Source organism: Microtus pennsylvanicus, chromosome 7, assembly GCF_037038515.1.
Source record: "Microtus pennsylvanicus isolate mMicPen1 chromosome 7, mMicPen1.hap1, whole genome shotgun sequence".
NCBI classification, from domain to species: Eukaryota; Metazoa; Chordata; class Mammalia; order Rodentia; family Cricetidae; genus Microtus; species Microtus pennsylvanicus.
This window is the reverse complement of record NC_134585.1, coordinates 37,330,710-37,353,395: the sequence shown is the minus strand read 5'-3', so window position 1 is coordinate 37,353,395 and position 22,686 is coordinate 37,330,710. Positions and strand designations below refer to the sequence as shown.

Sequence of the window (22,686 nt, the reverse complement as noted above, 5' to 3'; positions counted from 1 at the left end):
CAACTTTATATGGAGGAACAAAAAACCCAGGATAGCCAGAACAATCTTATACAATAAAGGATTGTCTGGAGGCATTACCATCCCTGACTTCAAACTCTATTATAGAGCTACAGTATTGAAAACAGCCTGGTATTGGCATAAAAACAGAGAAGTCGACCAATGGAATCGAATAGAAGACCCTGACTTTAATCCACAAACCTATGAGCACCTGATTTTCGATAAAGGAGCTAAAAGTATACAATGGAAAAAAGACAGCATTTTCAACAAATTGTGCTGGCAAAACTGGATGTCAATCTGTAAAAGAATGAAAATAGATCCATATCTATCACCATGCACAAAACTCAAGTCCAAATGGATTAAAGACCTCAATATCAGTCCGAACACACTGAACCTGATAGAAGAGGAAGTGGGAAGTACTCTACAACACATGGGCACAGGAGACCACTTCCTGTGTATAACCCCAGCAGCACAGACACTAAGGGCATCATTGAATAAATGGGACCTCCTGAGGCTGAGAAGCTTCTGTAAAGCAAAGGACACTGTCACTAAGACAAAAAGGCAACCCACTTACTGGGAGAAGATTTTCACCAACCCCGCAACTGACAAAGGTCTGATCTCCAAAATATATAAAGAAATCAAGAAACTAGACCGTAAAAGGCTAATCAATCCAATTATAAAATGGGGCACTGAGCTGAACAGAGAATTCTCAACAGAAGAACTTCAAATGGCCAAAAGACACTTAAGGTCATGCTCAACTTCCCTAGCGATCAGGGAAATGCAAATCAAGACAACTTTAAGATACCATCTTACACCTGTCAGAATGGCTAAAATAAAAAACACCAATGATAGCCTTTGCTGGAGAGGTTGTGGAGAAAGGGGGACACTCACCCATTGCTGGTGGGAATGCAAACTTGTGCAACCACTCTGGAAAGCAGTGTTTCGGTTTCTCAGGAAATTCGGAATCAACCTACCCCTGGATCCAGCAATACCACTCTTGGGAATATACCCAAGAGAGGCCCTATCATACAACAAAAGTATATGCTCAACTATGTTCATGGCAGCATTGTTTGTAATAGCCAGAACCTGGAAACAACCTAGATGCCCTTCAACGGAAGAATGGATGAAGAAAGTATGGAATATATACATATTAGAGTATTACTCAGCAGTAAAAAACAAGGACTTCTTGAATTTTGCATACAAATGGATGGAAATAGAAAACACTATCCTGAGTGAGGTAAGCCAGACCCAAAAAGAGGAACATGGGATGTACTCACTCATATTTGGTTTCTAGCCATAAATAAAGGACATTGGGCTTATAATGCATGTTCCTAGAGAAGCTAAGTAAGAAGGTGAACCCAAAGACAAACACATAGGCATCCTCATGAATATTAACCTTCATCAGGCGATGAAAGGAGACAGAGACAGAGGAGCACGGGACAGAAATCTCAAGGTCCAAATCAGGAGCAGAAGGAGACGGAGCACGAGCAAGGAACTCAGGACCGCGAGGGGTGCACCCACACACTGAGACAATGGGGATGTTCTATCGGGAACTCACCAAGGCCAGCTGGCCTGGGTCTGAAAAAGCATGGGATAAATCCGGACTGGCTGAACATAGAGGACAATGAGGAATACTGAGAACTCAAGAACAATCGCAGAGGGTTTTTGATCCTACTGCACGTACTGGCTTTGGGGGAGCCTAGGCAGTTTGGATGCTCACCTTAGGAGACCTGGATAGAGGTGGGCGGTCCTTGGGCTTCCCACAGGTCAGGGAACCCTGATTGCTCTTCGCGCAGATTAGGGAGGGTGACTTGATCGGGGGAGGGGGAGGGAAATGGGAGGCGGTTGCGGGGAGGAGGCAGAAATCCTTAATAAATAAATAAATTAATTAAAAAAAAAAACAAGGATGGCAGTACAGGGCAGGAAGGTGGGCTTGACACTACTCTCCATGCATGGGAGACAGAGGCCAGTAAATGCCCCCCTCCCACTGACCCTGCAAGCACTGAGGGCTTCCTAACATCACAAATTAATAAGCGTATCATATCATACGTATCAGACATTTAACCTTAAATTTACTATTTGTCTACATTATTCCTTGATTATCCCATTACTCATTCCAAACTGGCTTGTTTTAGTTCCTTCTAGTAACAATATCCTTTCCTAAAGAATGTTTTGCATATGTCAGACATGCAAACAGATAATATTAGCTTTAAAAATATTCTTGGGTATAGGAAAGGGTGGACCTGTATTCACTTTTAAAAGTAAGATCCTATTTTGGTCATTTAATAAAATGTCCTTGTAGTGAAAAAAAAAAAAAAAAAAAAAAAAAAAAAAAAAAAAAAAAAAAAACAAAATCTAGAGACCACAGCCAGGCTGCTTCTTGCATGAAAATGCCAGAAGATCACTATTCTGTGTGTTTCCTATAAAATTAAGAGAAAACAAAGTAAAGCTTGATTTTACTCATGTCTGTTGACTTCCTCGAGCCTCAGCCTCTAGTGAAGTCCGCATTCCCATTTCCATGTGGAGTTTGAACCTCAAGCCAATACAATGAGCACAACATTTAATCAGGACTACTGGTACCCAAGGATATCTTATTCTATTCAGGTGTGTCGATAATAATACTGGAGTATAGGTGGTTGTTTGTAAATAACACTGAATTAATTTTTCACAGATCTTGTTCCATGGGACTCCAAGATCAAGGTGTCATCACGTTATTGTCTGTCTAGTGAGGACTCACTAAGTACTTAATAGATAACATCTTTCTTTGTCCTGCATGGTCTACAGGATAAATGTGCTCCTTTCAGACTCGTTTTTAAGGGCTTTGATCTTAAACACTTAGGCAGAAGCCTCATGTCCTGACCATCTCACATAGGACTTAGCTCTCTCTAGCATATATAGATGAAGTTGGGATAGTTAAACACATTCCTAATAACATTTTTAAATGACAGAGATATTGTTAGAGAACAGCTAAGTAAATCTGGTATATACATGTTTGCAGTAAAAAGGGACAGCATCAAAAGGTCAATAGATAGAAAGTAACAGGTAACAGGTACCCTTCTGAGACGGCAATCTATGGCTATATTCGAAAAGAATACTTCTAATTACTAATATGTGAAATGGGAGAATAACAAAAAAGTACTAACATAAAATTCTGCTAAAAATGGAAAATAAAATAATAAATCATTAAGAAAAAACAAAGTCAAAACAGATTCTTTACAAAGCTCTTCAAAACTGGCAAATGCTTAGGCTATAAGAAAGAAGACATGAAATGACTGAACTTAGTAAAGGACATGGTGGCATCATTTCCAACCTTAGAATTAAAATATGATGTACTATTATATGCACCTGTATGCTCACAAATCAAATAACTTAAATGCAAGAAGATTTTGAAGAAGGCACAATTTTCTCAAAACGAACTCAAAAAGTACTAAAACACCGGAAAGCGTGCATAACAGGCACAGGTGCAAGTGTTAATTTAAAAACTGTAGCAACAGTGAGAAGTCTCAGGTGCAGGTTTCTTGACCGTTTAGTTTCACTGATGTTCATAAGCAACCCCGGCACTGTGTAAGGACACTCAGCACATTGTTCCCTGTGCAAGCATGAGGACCTGAGTTGACTTCCAGTATCCTATCAACAGCAGGTGTGACTGTGTGCTTCCATAATCATTCTGCTTGGGAGGCAGGCAGGAAGAGTTGGCTGGATAGCCGGCCTCGCCAATTTGATGAACTCTAGATTCAGTGAGAGATCATCTCACTGAATAGTCAAGAATAGATGAAGAAGAAACCTGATGTCAACCTCTGCCCTCCACACGTATGCCTGCACACTCATACATGTTCCTGCATACATACAACTCTTTTGATCTTGTTGATGTCTTATGTGTGTAACTACAGTACTCTGAGTTCATGAGTGCCATAGCAATGCCGTGTCAAGAAGATGGTGTTTTACAACACTCTTTTACATTCTCCTCTGGGTCACCCTAAATATAACAATAACAACCTTAAGAAAATTTCTATTTGAGCAGAATTTACTACTGTCTGATGGGTAGGCAAAGATAACTTCAAAGGCAGGTCTCCAGCAGCTCATCTTTCCTTTACTGTTCTACAGTAGCCAGTAGATAGACTTTATGCATGACACTGTTGGATGTCGGCCTGGGTCTTAAGGCATTTGGTGCTGAAGAAAATATTCTGGAACTCCAGTGATCAGGACTTACAGGTTCTCTTGCAGGGTTATTTCAGCCTTTCAACTACTCCTCACACTCTTATCTACTCACACTCCTGCCTGGAAGCCCTGGAACTAAGCAACTGAATTTTCTATTGTCAGGTAACTGACCTCTTACATGATTCACTGATCATTTCCAAGATGACTCAGGGTACCTGCCTCTATCCAAACGGTAATAGGTAGTCAGGGAATCAGCTCAAGCACCCCCGGGGCCAGTCAGCATCTAAGTACTAGGAGTAGCCAGGGTCACTGGAACTCAGTCCTATGCTGCAGACAGATCCCAGCAGGCAGACAAGATCTGCATCAGCTGAGCATGCAACCTATCTACAATAGGACATTTAGTCATCAGGCAGTGGCTGTCATCACCGCTCTTAGAAGCCAGACCTAGTGAGTCAACCAAGTGTCAAGGGCAAGATAGCCTGCTTGGGTGCCCAGGGACAGGGATCTGGTGCCCTTCAGTGGTCAGTCACATTTCCTAAGCTGTTAAGGAATCAGAGACAGGCACCCACCCAAGGAACTGGTCCTGCACTCAGTCTGTTCCTCCTCTTTTCTATGCTGCTTCTGCCTTTGTCTTCTGTTCTGAACATACACCACTGAAAATGTGTGAGCAAAGACTACCCAGGAGAAGCTTTTGATGTCTTGATGTTGCAACACAGGAGAAACAGCACAGAGGTGCTTTTGGAACAGCATGTAGCCCCAGAGCATCTTCTGACACCTTTGTCTCCCACCCCTGTTGTGACTTTGAAGCAGTCATACCTCAGCAGGAATCGTTCTGTCCCCAGAACCTCCTGGGGACAGACTTCAGCAGCTCTCAAGGCTGACTGTGCAGCCCCTGATTCTTAGTGATACTTAAGCAATGTGTCAAAGATGCTCCCTCTTGTTTTCCTGGTTCTATATTATTCCTCCATGAGAAAAACAAGCAGCAAAACCAAAAATCTCTTGGCCTTTTTTTTTTTTCTCTAAATCTTAGTGTTTCTCTGAGCTCTCTCCCAGGCTCCTTTCTTTACCTTTTTCTGCTTGTGTGATGTAATTTAAGTTGTTTCTCTACCTAGGAACCGTGCATCTGTTATTAAACACTTATCATCATCTTCCATTTCTCAGTGTGCATGACTTCTAGGACTTCTGGATTTCTGTTTTCAGTGTCACCATCTTTGAACATATTTCAAAATGTCCTCAACAGTTTGGTTCTATATATAATTATTTTGCTAATACTAAATTATTTTTTTCATGTCTGCTCCAAATATATGTTTTATGTTTTATATTGGTGAACAGGAAAATATAATTTGTTGAGGCCCATACTTACCAGGTCACCCCCAGCCTGTAGTAGGTCATGCCTAATTGCCAACACCTTTACATCGCTCTTCCTGTGTCCTCCATTGGACAGTCTTCTGTTTGCATGCTTGTTACTGCTCATCAAGGGACACTAAACATTTTGTATTGGGCTCTAAAAATTTTAGGGTGGCAAATTCTACAGCATATTATTCAAAATTTCCCATTCATAACTTTTTTATATCTCCCCCACTTCCTCACTCAATAAGAAAATGGAAGAGTGGACCTCATAGTTTTCTTCTATCCTTTGTTTGGATCCTCCCAGGTCTTAATCTTTTAACAGCATTTACCACATTTGAATAATTATGTAGCACTTTATATGTAAGGCTCCTTTCCATTTAGTGAAGTTGTAAGTTTTTGGAAAGATTTAAAAATTATAATTACATTTTTATTCTACATTTCCTAAGTAATTTAGGGAGGATAAATAATTGTTTCATATTCTAAGTCTTATTTTATGTATATATGTATATATATTTAATATATATTAATTTATATATAAATTAATTTTATGGCAATATAGTGTTCTTCATTTTAATGGCTAATCCTAAATAATTCTAAAACATTGTTTTCCATTTTGTGCTTTGTCTTTTTGTGACTGTTATTGAAGCTCAAGTATTTATTTTTCTATTGTGGTGTCCCTCATGAGCCCAGGCTTATCTTCAGCTTGAGGTCCTGCAGCTTCAGCCTCCTAGAAGCTGGACCACACACCTGTGCCACAGTGCTCTACACAAAGTTTCTTTTTAAAATCAATCGAACATACACTCCATTTAAATGCAATTAAACTCTTCTACTCTATTCAAATTAATCTCTCTCCTTCCTTGCCAACACTCTCTGGTGCTGCTGTGGTGAATACTTGAGTATTGTCATTTCAGCTCCACTGATTCAGAAATACCAGTTCTTACTCCTTCTCTGTGCCTACGCCCTCATTCCCACTGCTTGGTTTTAATGCGAAGAAACAAAAGTTAAAGTGCTAAAGCTTGACTTGGTGCTGTGTTCCCAAAGCAGAGAAGAGAAGATCTATGACTTTCTTCCCACTGTAAGTGTTCCGCCTTCAAGCCAGTACTGGAATAAACATAAAGAGTTCAAGGTTTAGCAAGAATGAGGACTAGAGTTTGGAAGGACCAGGAATCATGGCAGCTGCACAGCTGCGTCCTATCAAAGGAGACTGACTGAAGTCCGGCAGAGACCGCAGTCTTGCTATGCTTTACAGAGAGTGCTGCTCGCCAAAGTCTTCTCAGGCCGGGCTGGCAGAAGCAGACCCTGTGCCTGAAGTGAAGGGAGGAAGTGAATGATCTCCCTTTTCTGAGAAGGGCGAGATCACTACTGGAATTCATATGCAAGTGTGACATTTTAGCAGGGTTATTTCAAATGAATACTGATGAACAGCTCATACTTCCTCATTAGCCTTGAGAGAAACTGGAAAATTAGAAGTCTCAAATAGGACATTCTTGGATACTCAGAGAATAAACTGGCTAATTTATAAGCATGAATGCCAAACATTTTTATCACTTAACTGTGAATTGCTCTTTGGATTAATTTGTTAAAAAATCCCTATTTTTTCCCGTAATATGGCCTTAGATTTCTGATAATAAATTATTTTGTCATTAATTATGTGTTATTGCTTTTGAAATCAATTAATGTGGAAATTAGAGATACTTTCCATGTAATAATTTGATAATTTCTATAAAGTTTAAAGTGTTATAATGTTGCTCACAAGATACTGAGATAAAGAATTTTTTCCAAATGATTGTTCAGTGACTTCAAAATGGTTGACATACACATTTAATTTTCTTGAAACATGAATAATATCTTCAAACTATTTAAAGATATTTAATATAGAGAAACCATAATTGTATTCATATTTGCCATCTTAAAAATCTCAGAATTTTTATCATAAAGGGATGTTGAATTTTGTCAAATGCTTTTTCAGCATCTAATGAAATGATCATATGGTTTTTTTCTTTCAGTTTATTTATATGATGGATTACATTGATAGATTTGCTCTCTATTTCATCTGGCTAACTGTAACCTGTTGTTGCAGGATCCATCATCCCATAAAATTTCTGGTGTGGAATATATATAAATATATGCCTAGTAAATCAGTCAATTTTTAAAGATTGAACAAGTTAGGGAAGATTTTTGGCTTCCTAGTGGGCTGAACTTCCAATATTTTCTTTAAACATTTTATTGGACCCTTTGCTTCAAATTCGTAATCTCTCGGTCACGATTACACTTATCAATCCAGATAAGAGGCAAGCACAGTGACACTCAGAGTGAATTCTCCCTTTTAAAACATCTTTCTGTTAGTTAGGCTGCCTGGATTTTTTTAAAAAGATGTTATTATTTGCATTCTTAAGCTAACGACCAATGCTTGAGAAGCTATGGGACACAGAATAAAGAAACCACTAACATAACTCTGAAAAAAAAATCAGAACATTCTTTTACCTTAACCTGTTTGTGTCATAACAACTCAAAAGTGCAAACAAAAGAAGGGCTGCCCAGGGCATGGTAGGGCAGAATTGGTGGCCACTAAGCATGGAGTAAGTGAGACCTCAGTGTCTTAGAGATACTGGCTTGGAGATCCCAGGCAGAAAAAGCCAGCACTGAGACCCAACACATGCTGCATCTCCAGGCCCCTGCGTGTCAGCATCCTTCTAGAGTGGGCTAGTGTTGGAAGCGTATAGCGGAGAAAATTCTGAAGTATCCTCTAGAAACCAATTAACAAATTATGTAAAGCAATGTGTCAAAATTAAGTCACAACAATGTAAACATTTTAGTGGTCTGGTGTTATCTCCTTAGTGTAATATACAAAAAGTAAAATACGATAAGAAATATAAAAAATAATATATAAAGGTGCCACTGTGGGCTCAGAAGCACTGGGAAATTCATGGGTACCACCATTTTGACTTATGTCGTGTGGATGCTTTCACCAAAATGGTGGTGAAGTCACACATATTTCTGTAGTCTCTATATTTATAATGCCATTCACCAGGATGGTGACAAACATTGTTACTTTCTGCTCATGAGCTCAGCTGCATGGTAAACTAGAGCCTAGTATCTATACCACCTACCACAGTTTAAATGTGTACAATTTCACACTTGACTTTGATATTTTAACTTCCCCTCAATTCCAAGACACAAGATGTTGCTCGATGCCATTTTATTCAACTCTAGAACAGCACGGTATGAGATCAGACAGATCTTGGTGTCTCTGTGTTGGCTGGGATTTAAGACCTTTGGAAAGCAGCTTGTTAAAACAGTTCATCCTAATTTAAAATCTCAGTTTCTTTATGTGCACTTGTTCACAGTTCGAAAAGCAGCCGCTGGGTGACATAGTCTAAGGCAGACTGACTTAAACACATTGGAAACTGCTTTAGTTCTTTCTGCTCCCTGACTCCAGGATTCCCAGGTTCTCTGAGGCAGCTAGGTAGAGAAGGAAAGGAGGAATCTCATGCCCAGAAAAAGAAGACAGGAAGTTAAATTAAGCTTACCTTTATGACCCACACTGTTTAATCTCTCCTTAGAGAGACAGGGAGTAGGATGTGGTGGGAGGGTGGGAGCATTAAACAGAGTGAAGGAGACGCTGAGCCAGCCAGGGGATTTCGTTTTCTTTCTTTAGCTTCAGTTTCTTGGTCTCTCTTATTATCTGCCTCTAGTTGACCCTTGGTGTCTTTCTCTGAATCTGCCAGTTCAAACTTCCCCCTGCTCACTGCATCAATTATTACATATTTATGCAGGCAAGTGGCTCTAGTCTTTAATTTTAGACATTATAGTTATTTATATTTTTGTGGGTTTTTTTGTTTGTTTGATTTTCTCTGTAGTTTTGGAGTCTGTCCTGGAGCTAGCTCTTGTAAATCAGGCTGCCTCTAACTCACAGAGAACTTCCTGCCTCTGCCTCTTGTGTGTTGGGATTAAAGGTGTGTGCCACCACCACCTGGCTCACAGTAGATTCTTGATGAGAGTCAGTTTGTTATCTATGTAAAGATTATTTATTCCTATCTATGGCTTTGAATTTCAATATGTAAAACATGATTTGAGATCAATAGTTTTATATATATGAGTCATCATTTGGTATATGTTTACTAGCCTAAGTTTGCCAAAGTAGTGTATGATTTCTCCCTACAGTCTCTATAAGTTTATCTTTTAGCTTAAGGTCTACAGTCTCAACCAGATTTTGTTTTTGTTTTTGATTTTTTTTTGGTATTTTTTTATCTAAAATATTTCTTCTTTGTTTTGTTTCTGTTTTTTTATATTGATTTTATTTAGCATAATTTGTTGAAAGACTTTCAAGATTTTTTTTTTCTTTTTCACTGTTACATCTGACGGAAATAAGTTAATGGTCTATGTGTCATCATTTTAGAAAGTAAATTGATCCCTTTGTTTAATACCTGTATGGGAAACAATCTGCATCCCAATGTGGTATTAAATAATTGTGCTCAGAGTAAATAAGTTCTCTTTATCACAGGACTACGAAAAAGTATTTAATGCTAACATTAAGTATAATGTATGTATTTTTAAAATATGTTTTGTGATAATGTTTATTAAGCAGCTTTACTAGTTATTAAATATAATACATCTATCTAAATTAAACAATCCATCTATTTTTATTTTGTTCAGAGGTCTACGACTGTCTCTATGATCAAGTATTGAAATATTTCAGCACACACAAAGAAATGCAGTAATTATTATTCGTTGCCCTTTCCTCACTCTTTTCTTACTTAGCATCTTTTCCAATCCTATGCCGGAACTAATAATGCTTCTCCCCAGACCTGGTGGCAAAGTACTCTAATTAATGTTCACTGGTCAGCTGAGGCAGGAGGAAGGCAAAGTCTTCCCGAGTTGCAGAGTGGATTTGAGGCTAGCCGCAGGACTTTCAGAGACCTGCTTCAAAATAAAAACTAAAGAGGTAGACCCACAGCTCAGTGGTAGAACACAAGTCTGACATGCACAAGATCTTAAGATCAGTTTCTAATAGCAACAAAAGGAAAAGTGGCCATTCTTATTGTAAGATCATGATTTTAAAATAGTTATCCTCTTATGAATATAACACTTTGCATTGTATCTTACACTATAGGTTTTGGATATAATTTTATTTATTATAGCAAAAATGAAAATTTCATTTTTAGTAAGCAATATCAATCCCTCTCTTTATGTCATTATTTAGAAGTAATTAACAAATTATGTATAGGATATGTGTGTATGATAGTCTTTTTAACTTTTTTAAATGCTCAGATATATTTTCTGGTATTAAGTATTAATAGAATAAAATATTGAAGAGTAATTTAGTCCCTCTTTTCCTAATCATGATATTTGTTGTATAATAATATAGACATACCCAATGTTAAACAAAATAATCACATATTATCTTATTTTTATTTTTTTTTAATTTTATTAAGCTATACATTTTTTTTGCTCCCCTTCCTACATCACCCCTCCCCTCAACCCTGGTCCCCATGCTCCCAATTTACTCAGGAGATCTTGTCTTTTACTACACCCCATGTAGATCATTGTTGTCTAGGTTCTCAGGTATTGTGATTTATAGGCTGGTTTTCTTTGCTTTAGGTTTAAATACCACTTAACCACTTATGAGCAAGTACATAGAATAATTGTCTTTCTGGGTCTGTTGTGGTGGCATATTTTATTTTAAAATAAGTTTAATTGTGTTAAATTTTTCAGTTTTGAGGGTCTTTGGATTTGTGGGTTTTTATCGCCTGTTATAACAGGTGACATTGAGAGCCTTGAGACTTTGGTGTAGACTGTGTAATCCTTTCACTTTCTTTTTATGCATGTGACATATCTGGTTATTTGAATAAACAGTATTTTCATTGTACTACTGATCTTGGCTCTCTTTTAGGAAGTAGTATTCTTTTCAAACTTCTCTCAGTTTGGAGTTCTGAAGTAGTTGCAGGTGCTTTTGTCTGCACATGTACAAATGTGTAATTATGTGTGGGTGTATGCCTCATTACTTTTTAATGATAAAGTTATCATTAGTTATACTTTATACAAATTATACGTTTGCATTCCCTTAATTCAGGCATTCTGTTGATTTTGTTTTCTAGTTCAATTTCGTTGGGAAATTGCTTGGACCAAGAGGAAACTCCTTGAAGAGGCTACAGGAAGAAACAGGTGCTAAGATGTCTATCTTGGGCAAAGGATCCATGCGCGATAAAGCAAAGGTACTGAGTTTTGAGGTTGCTTCTTAGCACATGGAAGAGGCTCCGCAATATTGGAGGCCCTGTTCACAATTCACAAATGGGTTTTCCCATTTCCTGTGTCGTTTTCTTTCTGGCACCACACTGCTACCCATCCTGATGTCTCTGTCTCCTGTCATTGTCCCTGCCTTCTGCTCCTCTGTACATGGTTCCTGTGTTGCCCTTGCCTACTTCTCTCTGTAGGTAGCTGTCATATAGCTGCACATCTTTAAAACCTCTGTGGGATATGTCTATAGATTAGTACTTGGGTTTTGTAACTCCCTAGTTGGACACTTTCCCTTCTATCCAGCAGTCACAACTATTCTCTCATTTTATTCTCTGTTTCACTTTGATCCACTTGACTGATAAATTAATCATAAGAAAATTCTGCTTAGGCCTTACAAGATTTAAATGATGTTATGACAAAATACTTGACTCAAAGTCAAAGGAACATGAGGTTTGAAGTTTATAATAATTTATTTTACATCTGAGCAACTAAACTTCTCATGTTATAAAGTGCTATCATGTGTTTGAATTCAATGTTTGTAGAGATCTATTCACAAGGATCCCAGAAACTTCTTTGGTAAGCAGTGGAATGTGTACAGTTGCATCATTTGACCAGACCATAAGGGAAATGACCATGAGAATGCTTGGAAATCATGTATGGGTTTTCTCTCTAAACTATTAAGGAGGGATCTAAAATGAATGATTTGAAAATGGAAAATGTCACTAAGCCAGTCAATAATTTGTCATTCATCTATTATTTTACAATTATTATAGGAAGTACTTAAATGTTGAATAAGCCACCTAAATGGACACTTTTTACAGTGGTGCAATAGTCAAATCTCCAAATTACAAAAGTAATAATTTTACTGATCTTCAATTCCTGATGCTTCTGATTGTGTAAAGTTACAGGAATGAAAAAATTGTTGCAGCCCCTCCATTCTTGCTACTCCGACTGCATTAAGAAGAAACAGTGTAAATATTTGAGAGCAGGTAGCTATAAAATAAATTCTTGCCCCTTGTCACAATTCAATTTACATTTTCTGAACACACAAACTGAAGTGGAATCATTTCAATTTATTTTCAAGTATTCTCTAACATTGAATATTTAGTTATTTAATATAGGACATAATATGTGAATTTGCTATGTTCTCCAACTGTCTCTAATTCTTATAAACAGTATAGGTTTTAAAACTAAAGATTAGATTCAGCATCATATCCCCTGAAAAGTTTTTGGAACACTGCAGGATCTTAAAATCTCTTTTGCACTTAGAGCTCAGCTGACTGATTTATCTGTATATCTCACCAAAGTCTCAACTCTCCCAGCATAGAAATGACCCAAGTAGCCTTACGCATTGGGGAACCTCCATGCTATTCCTCTCTGCCCTTTAAAGTAGATAAATGCCTACTTTTCATCTCTATATATTTGAACATTTTTATTCATAAAGTACTATATTGGATTCCCTTTCCCTGTAAGCATGTTAGGTACCAGAACCATTCTCTAAAAACACAATAGGAAACATATTTGCTTCCATTTATTTTCTATTAGGTTTAACTTACTTATTCCTTAAAATTCTGTCTCAAATTAATTTAATTTTTTGGTGACCCAATGTAGTTGGCTTTGCTTGTAATGTTTTCAGTTTTCATTAAATGAAATATGAAATAAAACAAAATTAAATGCTTAATAATGATGTTGCGTCATACAACTAGGCCTCAGTACACATTCGGTATAATAGACACACTAACGAAACATAACTACAGACATGGATTGGAAGGGTTTTTTGGTAAATATTTGATTAAAATAAAAATAAATTCTCAGAAAGTATTGATGACTCTGTTGCTATTTTGGTTTCTTGTAAAATGACTGACTTTATTTGATTTTTTAAACACGTGTAAGTAAAACTCATCTAATTTTCAAATGAATATATAAAGGTGTATGTTTACATTCAGATATGTAATAGACTTAAATACATGTATTATTTTCAATAGTTTTCATTAAACATCCTATGGTCCTCTATTGATTAAAAATATGTTTCCCTTATAACTTTTGTTCTGATGAAAGGGCAGACAACATATAATTCAATTGTAATATTCTGACAGTTTGTAGAACTAAGATAAAACAGGAAAAGAGAAGAAACAATATTTTTACAATGGGATCAAAATAACTGCTGGGGAAGAGAGAATGAACCAGGAAACAGAACTGAGAGAGAATGCCAAGCAAGATGGCTCTGAGGGAGACTGTGCACAATCATCTTTAACTTTCTAATAACTACAGTAGCAAGCATAACTGTAGCATTGTTTGCTAATCACAGTTTAGGAAATTTATTCTATTTTGGGTGTAATCAGATTGTTAGCCCATAGCAATGACAAAACTTACTACAAACTGCTTTGTGTTTGCATCTCCTGTGGCCCTCACGATACCACTCTCAAGTCTCTGTGGATGTGTTCTCCTCATTAGATGACTTCCAAGGCCTGCGAATGATTTTTAGGCTCTCTTCTTCCCTTCACGCAGTCTATTATCTACATGCTTCTGAGTAGAAGTGATGTTGGTGACTGTCTAGTCTCCTTTGTTTTGAAGTTCAGAGATTCGTTATTTACCTATCTAAAATGCCAATCTTAGAAGTTTGATAGCAACTGAGATATCGTATATATGTGTGCATCTGTGCAAATGAGTGTGTGTGAGTGTGTGTTGAGGGGTGTGTTTGTATGTGCAAGTGCCTAGATAAACAATGATTAGCCAAACTTTAGTCAATTTCCTTTTGATTTTTGCTGAATTTGGCTTCGTTATAAATGTATCAAAACCACTATTGCTTTGATTCAGTGGTCATTAATGAGAAAAAAAAAACATATGTTTTTTTCACATTGTTTTAAATTGCTTTCCATGACCAAAAGCAACTTTCTTGAGTAAAAAAGTTTATTTTGATTCATATCACTGAGTTCCAAATCACAATCCTTCATTAAAGAAAGTCTGGACAGGAATGCAAACTGGACAGGAACCTGGGGGCAGGAGCTGATGTGGAGACCATGGAAGAGTGCTGCATACTGGCTTGAACCTCTGCCTTGCTCAGCCTTCTTTCTTACAGAACTTGAGACCTGTACCTGGAGGCAAGAAGTGAAGCAGAAGGCATGGCAGACTGCTGCCTATCAGCTTGTCCCCAACGATTTGCCCAGTTTGCTTTCTTATAGGAACTCCCAGTCCAAGAGTGATACCCTCTACAGTTAGCTGGCCTGCCCTCCCCACATCAATCAGTGATCAAGAAAATGCTTCCCCACAGACCAGTCTGTTGGGAACATTTCCTCAATTGAAGTTCACTCTTCCAATATGATTTAGCTTGTGTCAAGTTGACCAAAAATTAACAAGCACACAATTGTTTTTTAATTAAAAGAATAACAGAATTATAATAGAAAAGCCCTTGTGTACTTATAGACAGAGCTTTTATTCACTATTCCTCATATGCTTGCCCCATATTATGATTCCACTGAGTATTATTTAAATATATTATCTACTTTCCTTTGTAAAGAAATTTCCATGCAGACTGTTTTTATGCATTGAATATGCTGTTGGTACAATGGTCAATGTATAACTTAAACTTGAATGTCATTTTATGATAAAATGAGATATTGATCAAGGAAGAAGTGTATTCCAACTATGTTCTCTAAAATAAATCCAATATTGCATTTAATAAAATATTAAATACCACCCCAGCTTTTACAAAGCTTGTAATATAATTATACAGCCTGACCTGTTTAATATTTTCCTTAAAAACAATTAAGAAAGGGTTGGTTGTTTGGTTAGCAGAAAGATAAAATGATAAATTGACTTAGATTTGTTTGGAGAGATTGTGCAGTACCTTTAGCCCTTTTTCATTAAAAAAGTTAGATTTTATGACTTATACCAGAATCATTATAAAGTTAATTGTGGAATTTAGCAAATAGTTCTAGAAGTATGTCAGAAGGTTCAACAAGTTGGATATTTTCATTTTATTTTGTTGTTAGTGGTGATGGAGAAACGATACTTTCTATATCATTAAATTTTAAACAGTAACCTTTAAGCAAAGAAAGAAAACAAACAATAAAACAGAAAAAAGTAAATGTGACTGTCCAGACTGGTATCTATAGCATGAGCCCCTTTTCTTGTAATAACATTTCCCCACAGTGGTCAGATCCCTCAATATATTAAGTATCCTCTATAGAAAAAACAATCCTGTTGACATTCTAGGAAAAACAGTACATTATAAATGACTAGGATGTCTATATTCGTAAGGAAATCCAAGAAATAAAATAAGCAGTATGTTAACTCTATATCAAAACACCTCAAGAAAATGAACTGGCAGTTGAGAAATTTCTTCAAAGTTAAGTGTGTGACGGAGCAGTTCTAAGCAACCACATAGCTGCAGGTTTACCTTGCAGTTTCTTGCAGAGACTCTAGGGTAACTTACTACAGCTCTTATTTTTAAAAGCCTCCTAATTTTAGTGGACCGGAATGTGAAATTGGTGAAGGGGAACTAAAGTGGCATTGGTTGTACAAGTTCATCTTCAGACAGTGTGAAACATGGCCAGAGATGTTAGAGGAAGTGGTTATAAGTGGTTAGGTTAGCCACCACAGTGACTACACACACCCAAAGGAGACCTCAGCAACAGGAGCACAAGAAAAGTACCTTTTCAGTGGTCCTACCTTGTTATCAGAGGCTGCACGTTTGTTTCCCGGCTTATCAGACCCAAAATAATCACACAGAAACTATATTATTACAAAACTATTAGGCCTATTATCTCACGCTTATTATTGGCTAGCTATTATATATCAAATTAACCAATTTCTGCTAACCTGTTTACTGCATGTGTTTGTGGTGTACCAATATGGTTCTGTCCAGCATCTGTCTCCTGCTGTGGCTACATAGCTTTTCTTTGACTCTACCTACTCTCTCCTCTTCTATCTGCTTGGAATTCTTGCCTTGCCCTATTGTGCGAGGCAATAGGCCCAAAGCAAATTTTTTATTAACCAGTGGGACTCACAGCATACAGAGGGAAATCACATCACGACCTGTTGTCTTTAGATGCAAATTACAAATGGCCATTGCAAATGAATGACATTGTAATAAAAGTCATTTTGACATTTCTAAGAAGGTTAATATAAATTTTGGAAGATAGTCTTACAATGTGCTAATATGTTGAAAGAAAGGGGCTTTTCTTACATAAAAAATATAATAACACTCAGGGCAAACTTTAATTCTTTGATGTGCAAATAATATGAGTGTTTACTGTTCAATAATTCATCTGTATTTGGTGATAGCTGCTTTAGTAAATCCTTTCTGATCTCATGGCTAGATTGATTTTCATCAATAATAAAATCAACTAAAAACCTTCAAAGAGAAGTGGTTGCTGGTGGGCAATGCTAGGTTAAACCCCACCTCCTTATCTTGGGTTCTGTTTGACACTAGACAGGCTCATAATTTCTCATATCCTGAAACAGAAAAGTCACACTTGTTGACTGTCAACAGTGCTGTGGTTAGTTACATGGACACTTACTTGAGACCTTTAATAAATGTAACAATTTGTAACCCTACTGACTCAAGAGCTTCCACCTTAGCTGGGGCTGCATACAATGGTCAGGAGACCTACAATATTTATTTCTTCACTTTCCTCCTATAGAAAAACATTCCTTGCTTTTCTTTCAGAAGGGATGTGAAATATGCATCTTTATTGGATTGCACATTGTCTGGGTTTATGAAAGGCAAGGAAATATTATAAATTAAAAATGGGTCAATTTTTTGTCATTCTTTTCACTGTATTCTTCTGTATCTCTATCTCAACTCTAAAGAGTTAAAATGGCTGCCTGGCAGGTCCCACCTGAGCAGCAGTACATAGAGTATGAGGCACTGAATTATGAACACGTATTTTATGAGGACAAAATGAAATATGTCTTTCAATGTTGAGCCAATATATTATTTCAAAATATGATATATTTAGACTCCAGTGATCAAGTAATTACAGGGATTGGATTTTAGTTGAAGCTAAAATATATCATCATATTTGAGAAATATGATTTTCATATTAGTGTCTTTTCTTTTTATGTATGAGCAATTTGTCATTCACTGTAGTATACTATGACCTTAAAATGAAAAAGGAAAAAAATAAATCTATCCAGCCTTAGTTTTTTATAAGCTTCAATGACAAAATAAATATGAGGTAGCACTTTTTTATTTAGTGAGTTGAAAAGATTTTATTTTAAAGAACTAAGTTCCTCTATTGTGGTTTTATTAACAACTGGAACAATTCTGTTTTACTATTTTAACCATGACTGTGTTGTTTAATTTTTCTGGGACAACAAAAGCAAATATGCACCCAAGATAAATCTAAGTAAAGATGCACTCAAGCCTCACCTAGTGAACCAGGGAGGATTGGGGGTCATGAGTCCACCCAAGCCTCACCTAGTGAACCAGGGAAGATCGAGAGTAATTTATTCCACCCAAGCCTCACTAGGAAGTGTTGGAGGTCCTTGATTCTAACCAAGCTTCACTAGGGAACCAGGAACAGTTGGGGATCATTGACAAGAACACAGCGGACTCAAAGCACAGCTGACTTGAAGAGTTCACCCTAACATTAAGGTGAGTCAAGACAGCTGCATCCTTGGAGCTGCCTGCATTACTCTCAGGTGACCTCAGCCAGTCAGAGAATCTTTTTTCCCAATGATTATTTACTGCAGGCATAACCCTAAGGAGGAACTTCGGAAACCTTGTAAGTTTCAGTTTTTTGAGACTTCGAATTTTTGTCTAATTCCTGACCCTTATGATCCTTTCTCCTCCCTCCAAGAAGGAACAGTTTTGTTTGGAGGACCTCACAACACAACAAAGAGCTTCTAGAACATTTTTGAAATTTAATGTGTATCTGTAAATCTCCTGCCATGTTTGCACTTTACTCTTGCATCCCAGTCAGAGTGAAATGGAAAATTGCAGACTCGCTTTCATCTTATTGCAGTATGCTATTATTTATGAATCTATCTAGAAATATAAACATGAAAAGAGAAATTTAGCATTTTATAAAGCAGAACTATAGTAGGACATTTCTTTATACCACCAATGATGGCACTTTTTCTTTTAATCAAGTGCTTTGTTGTCTAACTCAAAGTACTATAATAAAAACAAAACCAACCAAGCAGACAGAAAAACTACATTAAAACCTTGGAACATCTTGAAACTTACATTGGGAGCACTTTTGAGATTGGCTCCACATTCTTTGCTATTTCACTTAAAGAAAAGTGGAGTTGGCCTGTGTGACCTTTAAATGTGAGTGGTTGAAGTGATTTACTTGTAACCACTGGAGCAACAGAGCGATGGGGAAAATGCGAGGCATCTTTCCCTCAGTTTCAAGGTCTAGGTCTCATGGAATCCAATGCTGCCTTGTGTAGAGTCTAAAAGGTCTGGAGCGCCCGTGTGTGTGTGTGTGTGTGTGTGTGTGTGTGTGTGTGTGTGTGTGTGTGTGTGTGAATGTGTCTGTTAAGAATTCTAACTGATTTTCCTATTACATTTTCCATTCCTTACAGGCGTTAAAGCTAGAAACAAGATCAAATTATACAAGATGCAGACTTTCAAGTACCTTTAAAATCATGTGTTCATTGTTTACATTAAGTATATCGTCTTACATTTTTTTTATTTAAGGAAGACTATCCAAACAGAATCTAAGTCAATTCAACTCAATGGTATATATATTGGTATATATATATAATTTATCGTTGATCTGTTATTGATGTACTATGTACATATATTATGTTTATAGTATGCATAAATAGTATATGCTATATGCTATTCATAGTATTAGTAGACTTTAAAACTATATAATTGTCCTAGTTAGGGTTACTACTGCTATTATGAAAACCAGAACCTAAGCAACTTGAAAATGAAGGGTTGATTTGGCTAATAATTCCAAATCACTGTTTATCAGTGAAAGAAGTCAGGACAGGAACTCAGAGAGATCAGGAACCTGGAGACAGGAGCTGAGCCAGCAGCCATGAAAGAGTGTGAACCTAGTGAACCAGGGAGGATTGGGGGTTATTGATTCCACCCAAGCCTCACTAGTGAACAAGGAAGTGTTGGGGGTCCTTGATTTTACCCAAGCTTCACTAGTGAACCAGGGACAGTTGGAGGGTTCCTTACTGGATTGTTCCCCATGACTTGTACAGCCTGCTTTCTTATTGTATTCAGGAACACAATCCCAGGAATGGCACCTCTCAAAATGGACAGGGTTCCCCCATCAATTACTAATTAAGAAAATTTCCTACATATCTGCCTACAGTGTAATTCTTAAGGAGGCATTTTTTAATTGATATTTCCTCTTTTCATATACATAGAAGACACACATAAACACATAAAAGCTAATTAGTGCTACTGTATATTTAAGGTGATTATTTTAATTTACATATTTCTATTATTTATTTTATAACTCAATATCTTTGTGTAATCAGCAATTAAAATACTGAGGTGGTTAACCTTTTAATCCTATTTTAACTTTTTAAGATGCAGAATGCTTGCACATATTGATACAGTGGGCACAGGTTGATATTTTAAGGAAGTATGTTATTGTGCACTGATGCTGCCCTCTCCTTGTCGCCTTTGGTAAACACAAGCTCCAAGTTCCTCTCTTTCATCTCCTCATCAAACATACAATGCTGTGGAAGGCAGCCCCCACACTGCTGTAGAACACAAGAGCTCAACCTTTTATTTGGATAAGTGATGTCTTCTCTCCCTCTCTCCCCGTCCTGACCTTCTCTTTCAAGTTTCCAGTAATCAATCCCTTTGTAAATCCTATAGTGGAAAGTTTCTTGTTATTTGTAGGTTCAGGAGGATGCCCGTAATTTTGTTTTGAGAGTTGAAACTTGAGCCCAGAATAAGCCAAGTTCTTTGAAGAGAACTTAGAAAATTTATTCTAGTCAATGTGGGGCATTTAGGTGTTCAATTAAGATGATAATAGGCTCAGAGGAAATTCTCAAGAGAAAAATTTTGTGTTCAATGGAAGCAGCCTTTAGTACAGATTCAGCCTGGAACATCTATCTTCAGCCTACAAACCCATAGTTTCTGGCAGACTTTTCCATGAAGCATGAAATTTAAAGGACTGTTTAGCCTGTTTATTGGCAATTTGTCAGTCACTTTCTTCTGTGTCCTGCAAAAATGTCTGGTAGACTCTTTCATGAAGCAGGAACCCTGAAGGACATTCTCTCATTCTTTAGACGAGTTCAGCAGTCACTTTTCTGTGGGTCCTGTATGACCAGTTTGTACAGCATAGCATCAAGCAGTCCAGACAAGAGCAGTTTCTTGTCCAAATGGCTAGCCATGTCACACTGAAGGTAAATTCCATAACAAGTTTCTTCAATGCCCTTCAACCTCTCTGAAGTCATTGGTGCTATCAGAAGCTGACATGTCTTACTGTCATGAAATGTCTACATTCTTAAGGCATTTTAAATGCCACATTCCATAGGTCTTTAAAGTATTGAAGATTATCTATCCAACTGGAATATATCTCTGTATTTCTAGAAAACCTAACTAACATGACAAGTCTATTATAAATGCCTATCTATTAATCTGTAATTTTTAATTATACATTATATTTTAAATGATTTGTGTAAGCATACTACCTTAAGCAAGAGCAGAAGTACTAATACAGTGTTAAAAAAATCAACCTTAAATTTGCATCAATAGGCCAAGATCCATATCAATGCAAAGTATTCATCTCTATATCTGTGAGTAATCATCTTTAAGCAAGGCTTTGAGTGAACACTTTCTCAGCAATTCCATGAGTAAGGAGACCCACATCCTAAGGTACACTCATGGTTTTAATTCCCTTGTCAAAAACACCAGATTTCTCAGATAAATGAAGCCCATCTTCCTCAATTGAAATAGAATATCAAACTGGTTCCTGAACTGTCTGATATTTTCCTGTAATTAGAGGTGACATTTTCAAAACTCTATAACCAAGAGGAAAATTTAACCTTCTCTGAAGAATTACACTCTAGAATTGATACTATACTAAATTGCATTGTTTTAGGGAGTATTCACAAAAGAATTCTATCAGACTCAGAACAGATGCTGCGAGTTCCCCATCTAATTTCCAGAGCAGGAGAGGAGGGATGGTAAAAATCATCTTTCCTCCCTTGCATCCTATGCTGAATCAGGTTTCCTACTTCACAGCTCTGACAGCTTAGTGTTGGGACGATCATAGGTGGCTTTTCCAATGTTTTGCTGCTTTCTCTTCTCCTCTACTCTGAAGGGGAACTGTTTTCATGAGATCTGCTGTGTGTCTTTTGTTGGGTTTCTAATTTTAGTTTTTGTTACTAGGGAAAGTTATAGGACTTTTTTCAAACGAAAATATCTTTTTTTTCTGTCACTCAAACTTATTTCTTTGTAAGGTGATTATATCTGCACATGAATATTCACTTCAATGAGGAAAATGCAATACCTCTATATAATATTAATAGAATCTTATCTATGTTGATATAATCCATGAGATTTGCTTCTCAGGCAATTGCTTTTCATGTGGAAGTGTTGGTGATGGGTTTAATATGACAACCCACAGGTCTGTTAATATGCCACATTCACTTTTGCTTTATCTTTGCAGCTTAGGCTTCTAATCTTTTCTTTGTGCTGGGTTAGTGGGACTGAATGTTAATGAACCACTTGGTTATTCATGGCATACTTAGATAATTAATATAGAGAACACTTGTCTTCTATGACCTGTTGGATGGAAATTAAAAATTAACTTCCAAACTTGGTTCATACAATACCATTGACTCAAAAGCATCTTGGACTTTGTAACTCATGATAGTTTTAATTTATATGGATAAATAATATTTGAAACAATTCATCAAAGGATACTATATGAATACAGAACACCTGAAAATTATTTGAAAGATTACTGAAAAGCAGTAATTGCAACTGGTCAGTGTTTTTGTTCAAAAATT

General features: G+C 36.9%; 1 protein-coding gene across 3 annotated transcripts in view; it reads left to right on the top strand.

The window, feature by feature from the left end:
- The window catches only part of Khdrbs2 (KH RNA binding domain containing, signal transduction associated 2), a 393,774-nt gene that overhangs the window by 137,571 nt on the left and 233,517 nt on the right, over positions 1–22,686 (top strand). For all 3 annotated transcript variants that reach the window (XR_012911354.1, XM_075980542.1, XM_075980543.1), the window contains exon 3: positions 11,604–11,720. Coding sequence is in view for 2 of the 3 variants with exons in the window: in XM_075980542.1 (XP_075836657.1) it covers positions 11,604–11,720 (117 nt within the window). In the remaining variant the exon portion in view is untranslated. The remainder of the gene's footprint in view (positions 1–11,603; positions 11,721–22,686) is intronic.